The sequence below is a fragment of the Hippocampus guttulatus genome, chromosome 11, assembly GCF_054856545.1.
Source record: "Hippocampus guttulatus isolate MCC_2025c chromosome 11, RoL_Hgut_1.0, whole genome shotgun sequence".
Lineage (NCBI taxonomy): Eukaryota > Metazoa > Chordata > Actinopteri > Syngnathiformes > Syngnathidae > Hippocampus > Hippocampus guttulatus.
In genome coordinates, this window is record NC_141271.1 from 17,424,794 (window position 1) to 17,441,673 (window position 16,880).

Sequence of the window (16,880 nt, forward strand, 5' to 3'; positions counted from 1 at the left end):
GACCAGGGGTGGGCATATTTGATTTTTAAAGAGATCAAATGACCCATTTGATTAAGTTAAAAAATTGGTTCGATATATTTGAGTCAGCTTGTTTTGTCAAAAATGTATGCGGAAGGAAATGTGTAAGGCCCATACAGTATTTTAAAAGTTTTGTTAATAACTGTCCAAAAGAAACTTAAAATGCTAACTTCTTTCTTTGTATTTTTTTTTTTGTTCAAGACAGAAACAATCACTGTCAGGATATTATGAACTTGTTTTATACATCTTTGAATCACTGAGCGTTTACAGCATAGATGATGATTTTATGCATGGAGGACATTCCGGTCTGTAGAGCTGCACGGGAAACATGACGTCTGACAATACCGAACAGTCTGGAAGTTTGAACATGACGATCGTGGAGATGTGAGACGAAAGACCTTGAGCCACATGGACGTGATGATTACATTCGAAAGATGAGATTGCTTCGGTAAAATGGAAGAAGAGGTGAAACACGATGCACAGAACAAATATTTGGCTTGTAGAGCTCATGTAAGGCGGATGTTGACATGCCAAAGATAAAAATGGATTTGATTCTTATATTTAAGGCATCTGGTTGGGGAAGGGAAAGGAAAAAAAAAAAACTTTTTGGGGGGGGGGGGGGGTGTCTGTTGTTTTGACCTGTCCCAAAAAGACGAGTGGGAAAGTCGGGATGAGCCGACTCGTTTTCTGACAGAGGAACTTATTCGCAAGCCCGCCGCTGGTCCCTGAACACGGAGTGGCGCCGTGCAGCGTCATCACGCCGCCAAGCGCTGCGCCGCCAGCTCCTCGGCGTCATCTCGGTTCTCATTGATCTCGGCCAGCGTGCGGACGAAGCGGCTCCATTCGTCGTTCCGCGGGACGGCGATTTGCTGGGGAGGAGAGCGCGGCCACTTCAGAATCGAGTATTCTACAGATCATCCAATCGATTCATCGTCACAAAATGTTTTTTGGTCTTTGCAAGCCTGGTGTTGCCAAATTCACGTTCTTCGTCATTCTTCAGAGAGGATAAAGAATATATGACTTTTGGTACTGCATCTGTGTAGAGATTTTGTTCCGCCATTTGTGATCCGCAACAATCGACGCCAACTGATAGCATGTCAATGTCATTTTCAGGCAATGTGGTTTGGTTGATTTCAATACACGTGTAATTTAAAACAAACAAAAAAATTCAACCTGACTAAACACGGCCCCGACAGGAAAACAAACCACAATTGGCTTCAAAGGCTGAAATATGAAATCCTTCAGGCCAAGATTTAGCCTGACTTACCTCTCCAATGTCGTACACCAGGACTCGTCCGTCGGAGTCTCCCACAGCGATTTCTCTTCCGGAAGGAGCCCATCGGATCCTATTGAGGGCCGGGTTGCCGTCCACGGACACGCTGGCGGTTGGGACCTGACAGCAAAAAAAAAAAAAAAAAGTTTGCATTTTCCCGTCTGTCTCCGTTTTCAATACGCAACATGCAATTCTGTTCCAATTTTCTTTTGAGTTTGACAGTCAGCTTCAAGTGGGAGGGACAAACAGCTCGAAGCCTCTTTTTGTGATCACGTGTCGCACCTCCGTGTCGTTGTTGAGGTTCCACAGATCCAGGTGACCCACGCCGTCCACGCAAGCGAACAGCGCCGGGTGTGTCGGAGACCACATGACATCGTAAACGTAGTCCGAGTTGTCCTCGAACGAGTAGAGCGGCTTGTTGCTCTGCAAAAGCGACACAAAAGCCCGTGCGGTACGAGTTTGACTGCGATGTGTGATTAGCGCGTTATTGCAAGGCGAATGAACAGAAAATTAATGATGGCAGATGACGGAGAAAGGAAGATGAGCGTATAAATGTCAAAAGGGACATCAATTACCCGACATAGTGATTGTGCTCTTATACAACAGAGAGTCACGGCACGCACAACACAGAGAAACTAAACATGTGCCAATCGAGACGATGTTATTTTGCGATGTTTACCTTGCGTGACATTTTTGTTTGGCGTGTCAGTGCGTCATGAGATTTTTTTCCGATGTTCAAATATGTTCCTCGACTCAATTAAAAAGGGAAGTAAACACCGCCTCGCATTCATTTTCTACCTTGGTGCTCCACAGTTTGACGGTCCAGTCGAAAGAGGAGGTGACGAAGAGGTGGGAGAAGTCCAGCGGGCCGGCGGCCGTGTGGCAGTGGATGCCCGTGATGGGCCCGTGGTGGCCCTCGAACATCTCGCTGATGCCCGCTTTGCTGTGGAGAAGGCAGACAGAGATGCACCAAGATGCCGGTTGAACTTTTTTATTTTTTTTTAATGCACGTATTGGATTCGGCAGGATTCGTTTAGTTTTGCTTGAGTCTCATGTGACCGTACGAATAATGGCGGTGTGACCCGGGAAGCGTATTTTTTGCACAAATTCGCATTTGTATGAATAACCCAAGGCGGCGTATTTAAACGCATTCCACCTCGATCCAAAGCCACGACGACCCCCCCCCCCTCGGTGAGGCACCGCAGAGCCGTTATCCAAGCGAAGCTCCGATAATTAACACAGAGAGGTAAATACTCAGCGTGAGTGATGCTTATGCGTTATTAAACCGGAATGACTGTATCATACGATTGCAAATGAGGTGGAAAATGATCGGGCCAATTACGGAGGTGAATCCGCGAGCCGAGCGGCGGCGACCACCTCTTGGCGCTCTTCCCCCGTCTGTTACTGCAGGACATTTCAATTATTTGGTCTCGGGCTAATACGCATCTCGGCAGGGGGGCTCGGATTTAAGCCGCATTTGCAGAGGGGGATGATCCGGCTGTTTAACGACAACAGCGCTGGATGAGCCGCGGGTTAGATTGTCAAAGAAGTTCGCCGGCGTTGAAAAGGGGAAAACTGATTCACCTCCTCCTTTATAATGTGTACCCTGTTAATGTCAAACGAGCTTTATGTGGCCCGACTGACAGGCGGAGAAGAAAAACATGGCCACTCGGCAGGAGTAAAAACCGAAAAAAGCGGCGGGGGGGGGGGGGGGGGGGGTTTGCGTTGCTCCGCAATGTTTATTTGACTCTTCGAGTGTTGCATTTTTGTGGAAGCCCGAGGCGGCTGACGGACGCACCTTCCATGACGACACGACATGTAGACGGAGCCGTCCTCGCTGCCCACCACGAAATTGTTGACGTCTCCCAACGGGAACGACATGGAGGTGACGGCGACGGCTTTGGACTGCTTGAACACCAGCTCCATGCTGTCCTGTGGGATGGGGGGGGAGAGGCTTTTGTCAACATACGCTCAGCCAAACACACCCATTTAAAAAAAAAAAAAAAAAAAGGAAAAAAAAATCACTTCACTATTTCTAATTCAACTGACACTTTATTTAAAAAAAAAATCTAAAGTCTAACAGTGTGTGGGCCCTGGCAATCGAGATGGAATCACAGCGAGCCAAGTTAATTTCCTCCAAAGTTTGAAAAAGTCTGGCTTGGAGGATAAATAAGAGCAAATAAAAAAAAGAGGAAAATAGCAGCAGCAGTGGAGGCTGAAGTGATGAAGTTGGTGGAAAAGATTTGTATCGACGGAAAATGGATGCTCCAAAATGGCCGCCAAAATAGTAAATTTCGCTTTCAAAATGGCTGCCAGGGAACCCGACTCCCACGCGGTCGTACCTGTGGCTGAGAGAGCATGTCCAGGCTCCAGGAGCACATCTTGCCGTCAGTGGAAATGCTGATCAGGTTGTTGGCGTTCTGGGTGCCAACCACGTTGACGCAGTAGACTGGATGCTGGAGGGGGGGGGGGGGGGGGCCACGACTTTGAGAAAACAGCTCGTGAAACGAGGCAAAAGCGTGAACTTTTGTTTGAAAAGCTACCGTATGCGCGGCTGCAGAGAGCGGCGTCCTCTGCACCGGGGTCCTCTTGTTGCTCCTGTTGTCCCACAGAACAATTTGGCCCGAGTATGTGCCCCCGACCACCACGTTGGGGTGGAACTTGGCGAAGGTGGCGGACATGACGGCGGACTGTCAAAGAGCGGAGCAAAAAAAATAAAATAAAATAAAAAAAATATGAAAAAATAAGATGATTAGTGGGTGCAGAAAACGCAAGATCAAATCATGTGCGAAAAAAATGGCCGCTTTTAGCTTCGCCGCCATTCAAGTGCTGTCAGTACCTGGCAGTGGAAGACGTACTCGGGTGTGGTTTTCTTGTACTTCATGTTCCACACCAAGGCCACGCCGTCCGGCTCGTGCGGGGCGTCCATGTTGTTATTGTGGGAGGCAACCAGAAGTTCGGGATACTAAAGCAAGAATGAAATCAGTCAAAATGACACAGCGGCTGGAAGACTGGGAGGGGGGGGGGGGGTCGTCGGGAAGGGGGCCCCTTGCGGACAAACACTCCGAGTTGTGCTCTTGAAGCCCTTCAAGGGAATTAATTTCCTGCAGATTTATGGCGACTTGAATTTGCTCCCTGCTTTCAGAAGCCCTGGATGTGGATTCACTTAACTTCCAGAAGAAGCTTGACTGAGGATCGTTCAAAATGGAAGCATTTAATTTTTTTTTTTCCCTTTCATAATCAAACCCTGCCCCGGTCTAAACAAACCATTAATCTTTTGTCACCTTGAATCATGCGAAATGCAGCGTTTGGATGCACAATTCGATATCGGAAGGGTATGGATTTTCCCACTGGGCAGGTAAATGGCGTGAACAAAAAGCTGGCGTTCAATCAGTGTCACAAGTCATTGCGGAATCATGCATGAAATAACTCTGGACGCCAAAGGAAACAAATCATTACGGTCTCTGACTAAGTGACAATTTGGGTGGGACATTACTCTGGATCCCGAGGGACTTTGCGGCTCCGAGTAAACCCTGTCAAACTCCAGCTATGTAATCATAAAGCATTATGGCTGGGGGGAAAAAGTTAAGTTGTTTCAACAGCCAATTAGCGGCGGCTTCGCACACACACAACGAACGACTTCTGTTTGGGCAAAGGAAGGAAACGCGGACGATACGGGCAAATGATTTGGGACACAACCGACTCCGTTTTCTTACGTTCTCGGTTCCTGTTGGCGTATTTGACCGCATTTTTCTGTTTTAACATTGTTTCAATTGTACAATTAAAAAAAAAAAGTATCCATATGAACGTTCACCAAACCCTTCATCCGTGAAAAATAAAAATATGATTAAAAAGTATATATATATATGTATATATATATATATATATATATATATATATATATATATTTTTTTTACAAATTCAAGACATAAAAAAACACATTTATTGAAAACTGAAAAAAAACTCAACACAATTAGTATGAAGTGTAATTTTTTAAATTGCGCACAAAATGAACCAGGCCGTCCGTGGTGGCCAAGCGGGCGTGTCATAACGAATTGATATCATGAGTCGGGTGTGTCTTAACTTCCATCGAACCCCTGAGACTGATTCACCCAACTCCCCGGGTTCGATCGAACCCAGGTTAAGAAGCACTCGCTCGATGTAAATAAAGCTGTATTGTATAGTATTCCCTTTAGCGTGGCTCCATCTAGTGGATGCACAAAGCAACCGCAGCCACTATTGTAGCTTTAATTCTATGCGCCTTATCAGGCGGTGTGGTGCGCCCTATGTAGGAAAACGGTTTTAACTCTTTCATGCACCCTGGAACCTGGAACATGATAAGCTGTCCACTGTCGTAACTGCTGTCCCTGAAAAGGTTAAAATAGGCCTTTTGTTGGCGGTGCGCCTTATAGTGCGTAAAATACGGTGTGTGTGTGTGTGTGTGTGTGTGATAGGGTGACAAAAGAGACCTGAGGTGACCAATCCAGGCAGGTGACAACACGGTGCTTGGACCAGCGTTCATCTGTGAATTGCCTATTGAGTGAAAGTTTCATTCCGCCCTGGATTTCGCTGTGAAAAAAAAAAAAAAGACAACGACACGGCATGCCATTAAATCCTACTTTAGAAAAAAAAAACAATGCAGGCCAGCTGTCGCGGTTGAGACCATTACCCTTCCTTCTCCTCCAGGTCGCGGCCGCTGTAGTCAAAAAAGAGGTCCACGTGCTCCGACAGAGCCCGCTCGATGATGCGAGTGCTGTGGTCGAAGAAATTCACAAAGTCCTCCGAATGCAAAATCTGCAGTTTCTCCTCCTCGGTCAGCTCGTGGAGGGTCACTGCGCAGGAGACACGGCAAAAGATCAGAATGCCGCCAACATAGCCTAGTGAGCAACTTCAATCGACTTCTCTATGGACATCGTGCGAAAGAATTTGCATTCCGATACGAGTGGATGGAAGCACTTAACAGTCAATGCGTGCGTGCGTCAGATACCATTTATAAATAAATGTCCCGTGGGAATGCCAAAGCGGTATTAATACAACAATGTTTATTATTGTCGCTGCAGTTCGCAGCGGGGTAGAACGACACCGAATGAAACGGATAGCTCATATTTGGGTGAACTACAAAGATGCGACAACTGACAAATCTCCTTTTTTTTTTTTTTCTTTCATCGATGCGTCACCACTCATCGTCGAGTACCTTCATCTTCCTCTTTGAGGTCGGGCTTCTCGGTCTGAGTCTCGACGACCGGCTGCGGCGGAGCAACTTCTTCGTCGTCGTCGTCGTCCTCATCTGCTGAACGCAAAGTGAAGTTTAAACGCCGTTTCCGCAGACTTGATTTATGAAAGCGGTGTCATCATATGCCGCTTATGTTTTATAATAAGAACGTGGGCCCCGATGATATACAAACACTGTGGGGCCTCTAAAGAAGGGACAAAGTCTGACACCTATTTTCACCTGTCTTCCACATCCTCCCCCCATTCACTTTTTTCAATTAAAAAAAAAAAGCTTCTTTGGGTGATAATGGCCGCGGCAAAAGACTTTTGTATCTGATTTTGTATCTCTGCCTTGCGTTTGTTAGGTTTGTCAAGCTCGACGTCGCCTTTCAAAAAGGGACGCGGGGAGCTTGTCATTTGTGTTCAACGGGCACAGCTCGGCGGGGGTCGCTCCCCCCCCCTTCCCCTGTTAATGAGACTCGAGCCATTCAAAGGCGAGCCCGAGTTGTCAGTGTAGCGGCTCGCTCTGTGTCCGACGGGGCGAGTTGGCCCCCTTCTAAAGGCAACGGGGCAAGAGGGGGCCGAACAGGTGCGGCGGGGGTCCATCTCATTGGTCCGGCCAGATGACGACGGCATGGTCGCAAAAGGCAGATGGCGATTGCCGGGGATTGTCTCGTGCTCTTCAGAGGTGGCATGGGGATGGGCACAGAGGTTTTCCGCTCGGTTGCTCCGAGACAAGCATCCCCCCCCCCCCCCACCCCCCACTCCCGCCCCTGAAGGGCAAGCCCCGTGTAATTACCGTCCAAGCGGGAGGTCGGGAAACTTCTATTGAAGCTCAGATAATGTACAACAAACTACGAGCCGGACCAGCTGGCAAACTGCACAGTGGTTGTACCTCAAAGCGGGCGGAAGGTTCTTTCAAAGCGCATCTCTTTGAGACGGGCGACAGCCCATCGTTTGGATGCGAAGAAAGAAAAAAAAAATAGCAGTAAGCAAAGGAAAAAAAAAAAACACGTCTGGTTCATGCGAGGATTTATCTCGGTCTTGCGGCTAATGTAAGACGACAGCACCGCATGGCAGAATTTCCTTCTCGCCGAGATAATCTAAATGATAATGTCATCTGTCACTTTGGCCATGAAGTGATTGATCCCCTTTTCGGCTGGAGGGAAGAACATTTATGGAGCACGCTGATGAGTTTATTGGTTGGAAAACACGTGCCATTTCAATGTACGGCCATACGCTTTCGCAGCAAGCGGGGAGAAAGTGAAAATCTTTTCTTTGGAGGGCCTCAATCAGGCTTCAAGGAAAACAGTAATCAACGTCTTTCAGCCGGACCCGGCCGCACTCGTCAGCCCACCCCCCCCCCCCCCAAATCACCCCACGTCGCTTTGGTGAGGCAGCCGGAGCAATCAACCTGCCGGGCATTGGGAGCCGAGAGACAATCTGAAAATAAGGATATAATGCACCTGCCAGCCAAAATGGCCATTTGGAGAAAAGCTAGTGATCCGGGTGACCCTGCTGGGGAGACGCGTCGGGGAGGACGTGGCGCCTGGCCAAGGTGGGTGGCGATGAAAAGCGGGAGATGAAGGCAGGGAGGGGGGGGGGGTTTACATTGAACAGAATTCACCCACATCGTCGATGTCGTATATACTGACATCTTCTCTAAAAAAAAAAAAGGGGGGGGGGTGGGCGGGCGGGAGGGGCTATTATGGCTTTTGCACCACTTAAGAAATTATAAAATAAGTAAAGCTTTTGAGGGAGCAAGCACAAAGCTGGGCTTTGAGTTGCGGGGGGGAAGGGGGGGGGGGCGGTAATGACTAGTCTTACCCCCTTGTACAACATATGAAGGCAAACACGGCCAGTGACGTTCAAGAATACAACGAAACGGCCTTTGCCCTGAGCCGCAGGTGTCTTCCTCTTCTCGGAGTCCAGGCGGCACAAAAGTCTGAAAGCGGTACATGCAAACCACTTTGCAAAGGCCACAGGCTGCTTTTTTTTTTTTTACTTTGCAACCTTTGCCATCCGGGATAATCACCGAGGCACACAGTAGGGGAAGATCATTTCTCGTTTCCAGAAATAAGAGGCTTTGAAGACTACTTTCTTTCATTTGACTAAACGGTGATTCATTCTTTCAAAATGGTACACGGCCGCTGCAAATTTCACAAGAGAAAACGGGCAGCGGGTCTGGTATTGATATTTGGATTTACAATAAAAAAAAAGAAAGCGTTTATCGTGACAAACCGACTGAGGGGTTTTAACAGAGGTACACAATGTGTGCAAATGTATTGGGACACACTGCCAATGGAAGAAAAACATGAAGCTTAGCTGTTCAAAAAGCAAATTGATTCTTGCGTGTCTTAATTGGAAGGAAAAATAAACAGTAATAATCATAATTATATTAAAAAAAAAGGTTTCCGCTGGACTCGCCCTTCAAAGCTGGAAGCCAAAATTGAATTCAGGGCCAAGTAAGCGCCCCTAACTGGAGCACATCCCAAGACTTTTGCTAATATGAAGCATGTTAATTGAAAAAAAAAAAGTGCTCACGCGCGGCCGCAAGGACCATGAGGGCGCACCACTGATCAGTCAATCATAACCGTATTCCGGCGCGAGTGCCTGCCCACGTCTCGTCATACAATAGGCATTTAAACATTTAAGTGCATAAAAGCCAACTCAACTCCAAAGTGGCACTTCAGAGCAGAAGGCCACAAAGGGCTTTTGTGATTTCAAGTTGTGACCTTGCTCTGAATCGGCGGTGATTAAAACAATCCCCTTCCATTAAATACGAGGGATTGACGAAACCCGCTGCAGCCTTTTGTGGCTCTGCAGCAGAGCGGCCAGTCCGCACCGCCGCCCCATTCCCACCTCAAACTCCGGCAATACATCGGCGTCCGTAATTACAGCCTCTTGTTTAAGAGTGGATCCCGATTCTGCTCATTGTAAACCACGAGTGCGCTCTGGGGAACGCCGGCACCTAGAAAAACAACTCTGGGAACGCCATCAAAGAGATTTACCAACCTGCAGGGAGTCATTTGTCAATTTCTTAAATGGGCCGAGAGATGAAGCAGCCCGCGTTTAACATATTCAAATATATGTCTTGTGATTTTGACACACCGCAGAGAAAAGTGTTGTTGACGACCCTGCGAAAATGTCATCGATTCGAAAAATTCCCGACTAGTCTATCGGAAATTAGGTTACAAAACAGCGGAAAGTCACGCCGTTTTCTCCCTTCGACCGCGGAAGCCTGTGGGCGTGTCGGCAAATGGCGCTGAAGCCACGCCCCGCTCAACTGTCAGATAAATACAAAACCTCTTACGAAATTTGGAAACCCCCCCCCATGGTCTTTTAGATGGCATTTTGTCGGCAAAATATATCCGCTTCAAAGCTTCGGTGATTGTCGGGGGGAGGGGGGGGATTTCCACGCTGCAACAACGGGGCGCTCTAAAGTGTCAAAACTTCCATCCACACAATGGCTGTCATGATGAACTTCCCGCCCAGGAAAGAAAAAAAAAAAGTTTTCCCTCACTCTTTTTTTGCCTTTCTCTCTCTTGCACGCACTCATGGACAACAACGGGGTGCTCTAAAGGGCCCACACCAATGGACATCATCTAGGTGTACGCATAGCTCACTTGCGAGCCAAACATCACAAGTGCGTCGGTTAACTGCCGATATCTATAAAGGTTTGTTTTTAGCACTTTTCTTCAAGCGTGTTTAACTCATTCAGTACCAGCCAATTCTAGACCAGGTCTGAAAAGACGTTTAAAAACGTCTTTGGGAGTGAATGAGTTAATGTATTTAGAAAAAAATAAAAAATACATCCCTGAATTCACATTAGCTTTGCGGAGGGATCGTCTGGCCACCGCGACACAACGTATGCAAACGCTCGCTCGACAGTCGCTCCGGTGACATTTCAATGGAAAAATTGCGCCGGCTCGCACAAAGACAGCGGGAATTCTCCGCGTACGCTCCCTCAAACGCCGCCGCCGCCGCCGCCCGCTGACCTTGAGAGTGCCGCCATGTCACGTCTCCTCATTTTGACGAGGTGCTAAATCGCTCAATCAGAAAACAGGCCTGACGCTACACTGCACATCGAAAGGCGCAGAGGGGAGCGAGTGAGCAAGCGGCGAGGTGGATGCGGGCAGGCCTCGGGAGGCGACGGCGTGAAAACGCAGTGTCACCGAATGTGTTTTGTTGCGCGCGGAGGAGAGAGAAGACAGCGAAGCAAAGGAGTTGATGAAATGATTACATGGTGGTTGCGGGGCGAAGCAGCTTTCACACTGAACAGCTGGTAGAACGCAACGTTGTTTAACAATATTTTACAGTACCCGTAAAGAGTCCGGAGTAAAGAGCCATTTGAATCCTTCAATAGTTATGCTTGGGGGGGGGGGAATACAGCTAACAATTTTGTCTTTTTCCCCTCTCGCTGGGTCACCGCGGAGTTTTCTCACATAACACTTGACCCGACAGCGCTAGATGATGTGTACGCTATTTAAAATCCGAACCGGGCTTTCAAGGATGCCGAAAAGGATGTGTTCAATGATGCAAGTGAATCAAGCGGACAGCCATAATGACAGACTTGCGTGAGACGGTGAATTTCAAAGACCCGTGGGTAGTTTGGACACCTCTTGGAGCGGACGAAAGGGGCGGGGCAGGAAAATCCAGAATTCAACGGGGCATACTTTCCACTATCTGCCATTATGAATCGCACTCAAGAGCATATTTTAATCGAATGTGGTGGTCAACGTGCGGAGACGAGAGAATTCCCAAAAAGTCGCAGGATGAAAAGGATTTCGGAGGCAGTGAACAATTGCATGCTCCGTCCTTCTTATCTTCCTGATCAATCTTACTGCTCCTTTTCACATCCCGCTCATTAATTAAACCGAAGCCGACTTTGATGCAGTGCGCCATCTTGGCTTTTGAGGAGTGGAACCTCTGCGCCGACGTCTAGTGTTTCCTGACCTCATCCCCCCCCCCACTTTACTTTCATCTTAGTGCTCGCTCACCATCACTTCTGGAACACACGTGCACTCATTTGACACCCGAGATGCCCTTTCCTCATCAAATAAACACAAATCCCATGGATTATTTGGGACTAGGGCGGCCCGGTAGTCCAGTGGTTAGCACGTCGGCTTCACAGTGCAGAGGTACCGGGTTCGATTCCAGCTCCGGCCTCCCTGTGTGGAGTTTGCATGTTCTCCCCGGGCCTGCGTGGGTTTTCTCCGGGTGCTCCGGTTTCCTCCCACATTCCAAAAACATGCATGGCAGGCTGATTGGACGCTCTAAATTGTCCCTAGGTGTGAGTGTGGGCGTGGATGGTTGTTCGTCTCTGTGTGCCCTGCGATTGGCTGGCAACTGATTCAGGGTGTCCCCCGCCTACTGCCCGAAGACGGCTGGGATAGGCTCCAGCACCCCCCGCGACCCTAGTGAGGATCAAGCGGTTCGGAAAATGGATGGATGGATATTTGGGACTAAAATTATTTGAGATTAACAGTCATAGTGTTCGGTATATGTTCCGCAAGTAAACTGGTCTCAGTGTCATAGTATGGGCACATTTTTGCAGGATTCGGTCTCAGCATGCATCCTAATCTTTTTTGCTTTTTTTTTTTTTTTTTTTAATGTTCTCAATTAGTTTTCCGATCACTTAGACAGGTTTCTCACATTGTTTCCACCTTAAAAGGTTGCTGAAACGGTCTACCTTGGCACATTACCTTCTTTTTGCTGCGTCATGACAGGTGTCTGGGTCTCTTTTGTATAAGACACCGTCTCGCGTGGAGGGAAGTCCACCTGAGTGACTTTGGCCATTCCAAGTTTCGAAGCGCCCCGCCTAAAAACAAAAAAAGCCACTTAAAACCCCACACAAGCCAGAATAACAACAAACGATCTCACCTCCATACCGGAGAAGTCTCGCATGGAATCGCAAGAGTCTCCGATTACTTTTAAAGCCAACGTTAAAATGCATCGGAGCTCGCGTGCATGCAAAATGCAATTTATTGATAAATTGAGTCATGACAAGTAATCATGCCATAGATTGAGAGAAGGGAAAATGACCAGGAAAGGAGAGAAGAGAGTGTCCAGTACCCCAGCTGAGAGTCAGAGTGAAGTTGGAGAGTGGACGGGTCAGAGTCCCAGTGCAGAGTCCTGGTTAGTGTCACAGCAACAAGGCGACATTAGTCGAAGACAAAGGCCAGCACAAGCCAGGAGAGGAAAGAAAGTTAGCATCGTGGGTGCACAACATGCACGTTTACAAGGCAGGATAAGGGGCACACTGAAAATTAAAAAAAAATTTTCAAAAAGGGAGTCAATTCTAAATATTGCAAGAATGAGGTCACTGAAAATAAATTGCCTGGATTGAGAAAATAAGATGAGCTCCCAGTACAAACCAGTCGACACAAAGATCAACTTTCAATAACACAGACTTGACATCATGCAAGAAATGATCCCCACTCAAGAGGTTATGCTTCTTTTGTGCGCCAGTATTTTTCTTTGAGAATAAAAAAAAAATAACACAACATCAAGAAAATGTGTGAAAGTATCTTTTTTTTTAGCAGAAAAGCTGATTCGATGGGAAAACTGCCTGTGGCCGCGTTGCCAAGTAAAGACTTATTTTCCTGAACAAGTGTTGGGGTTTGGGGAGTGGGCCGGGTTGTAATCTGAACATATTAATTTTGCTTGAAAATTCCAATTAGATTTCTTCACTGACTGACATTGAGATGTGAATCCACCCACCGCGCGCGCACGCTGGGGGCATCCGGTTTAAAAAAACAAACGCATAAGAAAAGCACTGAATGTGCGTGACCCAAGGTGTTAATGTGCAGCCAAGATTGTGTCACACCAAAGGCTCAGAGAGTTGCGCAGAAAAGGCAAGGGGGCCAAGTAGAGTGCCGTGCCTCAGGGAGAAAACAGGACCTCCATGTGTGTAGGAAATGGCCATGCCGGTGAGGGAAATGAGTCAACGCGTGGAGGGGGCCCGGGGGCGGGACCGCTCTCTGGGCCTGATGGGACATTGGAGGTAGCTTGAATTTCAGCCAAGGGAAGGCGCACTAATTGGGGGTTAAGAAGTCCCCCAGGCATCACAACAGCCCGTCGTTTTATTGGTAATTCCGGATCACTCGAAATCAACGGCGCATAAATCAAAAGAACAAGCTGGAACAAACTTCTCATCTATCGCTGTAATTCGCGGCATCGCTCCTACTATTGTATCGTTTTGTACTGCAGGGAGGGTACGAACTGCGTGCACGTTGATGTACCTTGGTCCCACAGCTCCGTCCGAGTCCTGACTTCCGGTCTCGCTTAAGGTGTCTGCCGATTTGGTAGTTGGAGACGTGGGAGCGGGGACTACAGAGAGAAACAAATCCAGGAAGACATTTCAATCAAAAGATCAGCACACAACTTGAATTGATTTTTTTTTGGACTTGTTTCCGAATACTGCCCTAACTGGGCGGCACTCCTGGGATTTGCTGTGCAGTCAAGTGTTCATTTGTTTAACACCAGAATGCAACAGTGTGTAAAACTGAACGGCATTAAAAAATTCCTCCGGAGTAAAGACAATTATAGAAAAGCCACCTACCAACAGAAACATCAGAGGCTATGCCAAAACTTTGTAGCAGGGCATCAGCTTCATATCGCTTCTTCTCCAAGTCAGACTCTTCATGGTGAATGGCCGTATCTTTCAGTTGATCGGCCTGTTTTGTCATGACAGAAAATTGACATGTGACTAATTCCAGGGAATATGATGTAAAATGTACTATTTGTTGGTATCCGTCAAATAATATACAAAAAATAAAATAAAAACTGTATCTGTTTTGCGATGTGTCCGTGACTTTGCACAAGGACAATTTGCTGTCTGGAGATGAAGGGGTAAATATCTCCTTGCCCTGTAGGGAGTCTCAGAGTCTCCAGAATATTTTGCTTTTCACACTTGACTGAGCACAGAGCAATGCGCCATCAACAAACCCGTTCATTATGTATTTACTGTCCTCTACGCAACTTGGAGGGAAAAAAATCTAAAAAAAAAAAAAAAAAGGAGGCAGTTGGAACACAAGATTAATGTTATACTGTATCATGGCAAAGAAGGCAAATGCAATTTGGTAATTTATACTTTACCTTTTTTTTTCCGACATACAAACAAATGTGTAAATGCTGTTCTCATGGCTACGGTCACATGTGCAAGAGTGCATTCACATCAAGATATATGAGATTATAGTGTCAGTGTCTGTTTAGTCCCCTACTGCTGGGTGTTCTCACAAGAACAAACAAGACTTGTTCTTTGCTGACAACGAGCCATCTATTTTGAATCCATAAAATGCAGTCAAAGTTGAAGGATACCTCCTTCTTCTTGCGTTCCTCCTCCTTCCTTTTCTTTTCCTCTCTGATTTGGGCCAAGCGTTGCTTCTTCCTCTCAAGCTCCGCTTTTAGTTCACTTTTGTCAGACATGATGCTGCAGCTGCATAAGAGGGAAAACGTGCATTTCGTTTTTAGCACAACACAAAAATGCTGAGTGAACACTGAATAGTAGCAGCACAATCATACTCGGTGGGAACATATTTGTCATGAGCAGCTACACAATGACTTTAAATCATACAAAGATAGAGTACACTTTCGATCAATTAAGATTGCAATGTTTCATCGTTGTGTTATGTTTGCAGTGGTATAGGACAGAAGTTTACCAATGTGTGAAATAAGAACAATAGTACCAACAAACTCAACGCTCAACTGGTGACTCCTAATGTGTTTTATTTTGAAAAGGCAGATTATTTTATTCAGTTCTTACAGGATTTTATTGCACAGACTCCTAATAAATTTACAGTCCCCGAATTTATTTCTGTGTCGATCGGACACAAAACTAGAGCCCAAATAACATGATCGATGATTCAAGCCCCACCCTGTACAATCGGATCGCCACAATTTGCCCCCTCTTAGCGTCCCTGTCAAACAAGACTACAGTTTTTTTTCACTTGATGCACTAGATATTCGCATTTTTACTTGTTAAAACCATAACTTCCATCACGTCTTCAAACGAGAGATTCGCTTCATGTCGGTTTCAGCTTGAATTGTCTCGACTACTGTTAGCCTTCCGTGCTAAAACAAGCTGATGAGCTGTCATTTAGCAGTATACGCAACGCGTGCTATAACACAGAATGTATACAAACAAGTGTGAAGATAGAAGTTTGTTATTTAAATAATATTTCTTAAGCAACCGATCCATTAATATGTAGTTGGATGAAGCGGTGGACTAATCAAGTAGCGGGTTAACTACGACAGCGAGCTAGGTCCGCAGGGCGATCATGCGCTAACAGTTCAAATGAAGCCCCCTAGCCTAATCAAACTATGTAAATAACCTAAGTATAAAAGGCGTGTGCATCTACAACGCGGTCAGAATGTCTGTTAGCAATCAAACCTTTAATTCGGTTTCGGGCCGGGAGGGAGTCTTTTAGCAAAAAAGTCAAAACAAATCAGCTTGCATCCAAGTACGGCTCCCGCGAAGGGACAAATTAAGCGTTTGGCGTTGTAGGGTGCAGTTTGCGGAATTCATAATGTTCGTGCAGTGCGACTAAAAAGTAAAAGATTAACTGCTCATACCCCGATTACATACTACATCAATAATAATATAATTTTCAGTTGGTGTAGATCAGGGATGGGCAAACCTTTGTACCCAACAGTGATAGCTGGGCCAGGTTATTGAGGATTAGAAATGCTTCAAATGTAATTGTGAAATGTGACGAATAGTTCAATTTCATAATAAAATATCGAATTCAGTTTTATTTTGAATTCATTTACCATTAATTACTTAATAAAATGAGGTAAAACTGTTCCATTATGGAAAGACAATATATGTTGAATAAATATTTTATTGGTTACAATCAAGCAAATAAGACATTTTTGAATAAGATAAAACAAAAAAAGTATACATACTATATTTACTAATCTTATGGGGAATTCACAATTTTGCAATTTACACTATACATGTAATAGAAACGTGCAAAGAAAGTTATGAGGTACTCATTTATGACCATATATGGTTTGACTGTTTTTCACCATTTCAGTTGTGATTATTTTTAGCTGGTTAAAACGTGACCAAGTGTTGCACTTGTGGTTCGGCGTAAATTGCCTCTCCCCCACTTTATAAGAACTTGAGCACCTTCGTTTGCACCAGTTGTTATACAGTGATATAGCAAAAAAATGTTTTATTCTTTTCGGAAAGTCTTCTGGCGCGGTGGCTTTAGAGTGCCTCGTTGTTGGCCCGGACTGGGCACATGTTATGTAGAGAGTTGAAAAGGCGAGGAGGGGTAAAAAAAGATATGACTCAGGACTTTGTACTTGCTTGACAACTTTAGAAAAAGACCTGTGACAATCCAGTGAGTTCTATTCCACAGTCATGAGA

The 16,880-nt window shown here is 46.1% G+C and overlaps 1 protein-coding gene across 2 annotated transcripts; it reads right to left on the minus strand.

Moving 5' to 3' along the window:
- Positions 1–241: 241 nt before the first annotated feature.
- On the minus strand, positions 242–15,989 carry LOC147198409 (dynein, cytoplasmic 1, intermediate chain 2a-like). 2 transcript variants are annotated; one of them, XM_086123075.1, is made up of 17 exons: positions 15,897–15,989; positions 14,825–14,942; positions 14,067–14,181; positions 13,747–13,834; positions 12,578–12,637; positions 12,208–12,323; positions 6,486–6,578; positions 5,961–6,123; positions 5,761–5,860; positions 4,131–4,256; positions 3,835–3,981; positions 3,634–3,747; positions 3,090–3,223; positions 2,090–2,234; positions 1,574–1,714; positions 1,286–1,411; positions 242–887 (listed from the first exon to the last, which is right to left on the minus strand). In XM_086123075.1, the coding sequence occupies exons 2-17, from the start codon at positions 14,930–14,932 to the stop codon at positions 774–776; spliced, it is 1,890 nt and encodes a 629-aa protein (XP_085979201.1). In that variant the 5' UTR covers positions 14,933–14,942; positions 15,897–15,989; the 3' UTR covers positions 242–773. The 2 variants fall into 2 exon arrangements, with proteins under 2 accessions (XP_085979201.1, XP_085979202.1); XM_086123076.1 differs by lacking the exon at positions 12,578–12,637.
- Positions 15,990–16,880: the final 891 nt, after the last annotated feature.

Excerpts from the sequence above, each read along its gene's own strand:
- LOC147198409 (XM_086123075.1), bottom strand. The coding sequence starts at position 14,932 with ATGTCTGACAAAAGTGAACTAAAAGCGGAGCTTGAGAGGAAGAAGCAA. Across the intron at positions 12,638-13,746 it reads GACGGAGCTGTGGGACCAAG|GACTCTGCACTGGGACTCTG; the intron begins GTACATCAACGT and ends GACACTAACCAG. Across the intron at positions 2,235-3,089 it reads ATGTCGTGTCGTCATGGAAG|CAAAGCGGGCATCAGCGAGA; the intron begins GTGCGTCCGTCA and ends CCTTCTCCACAG.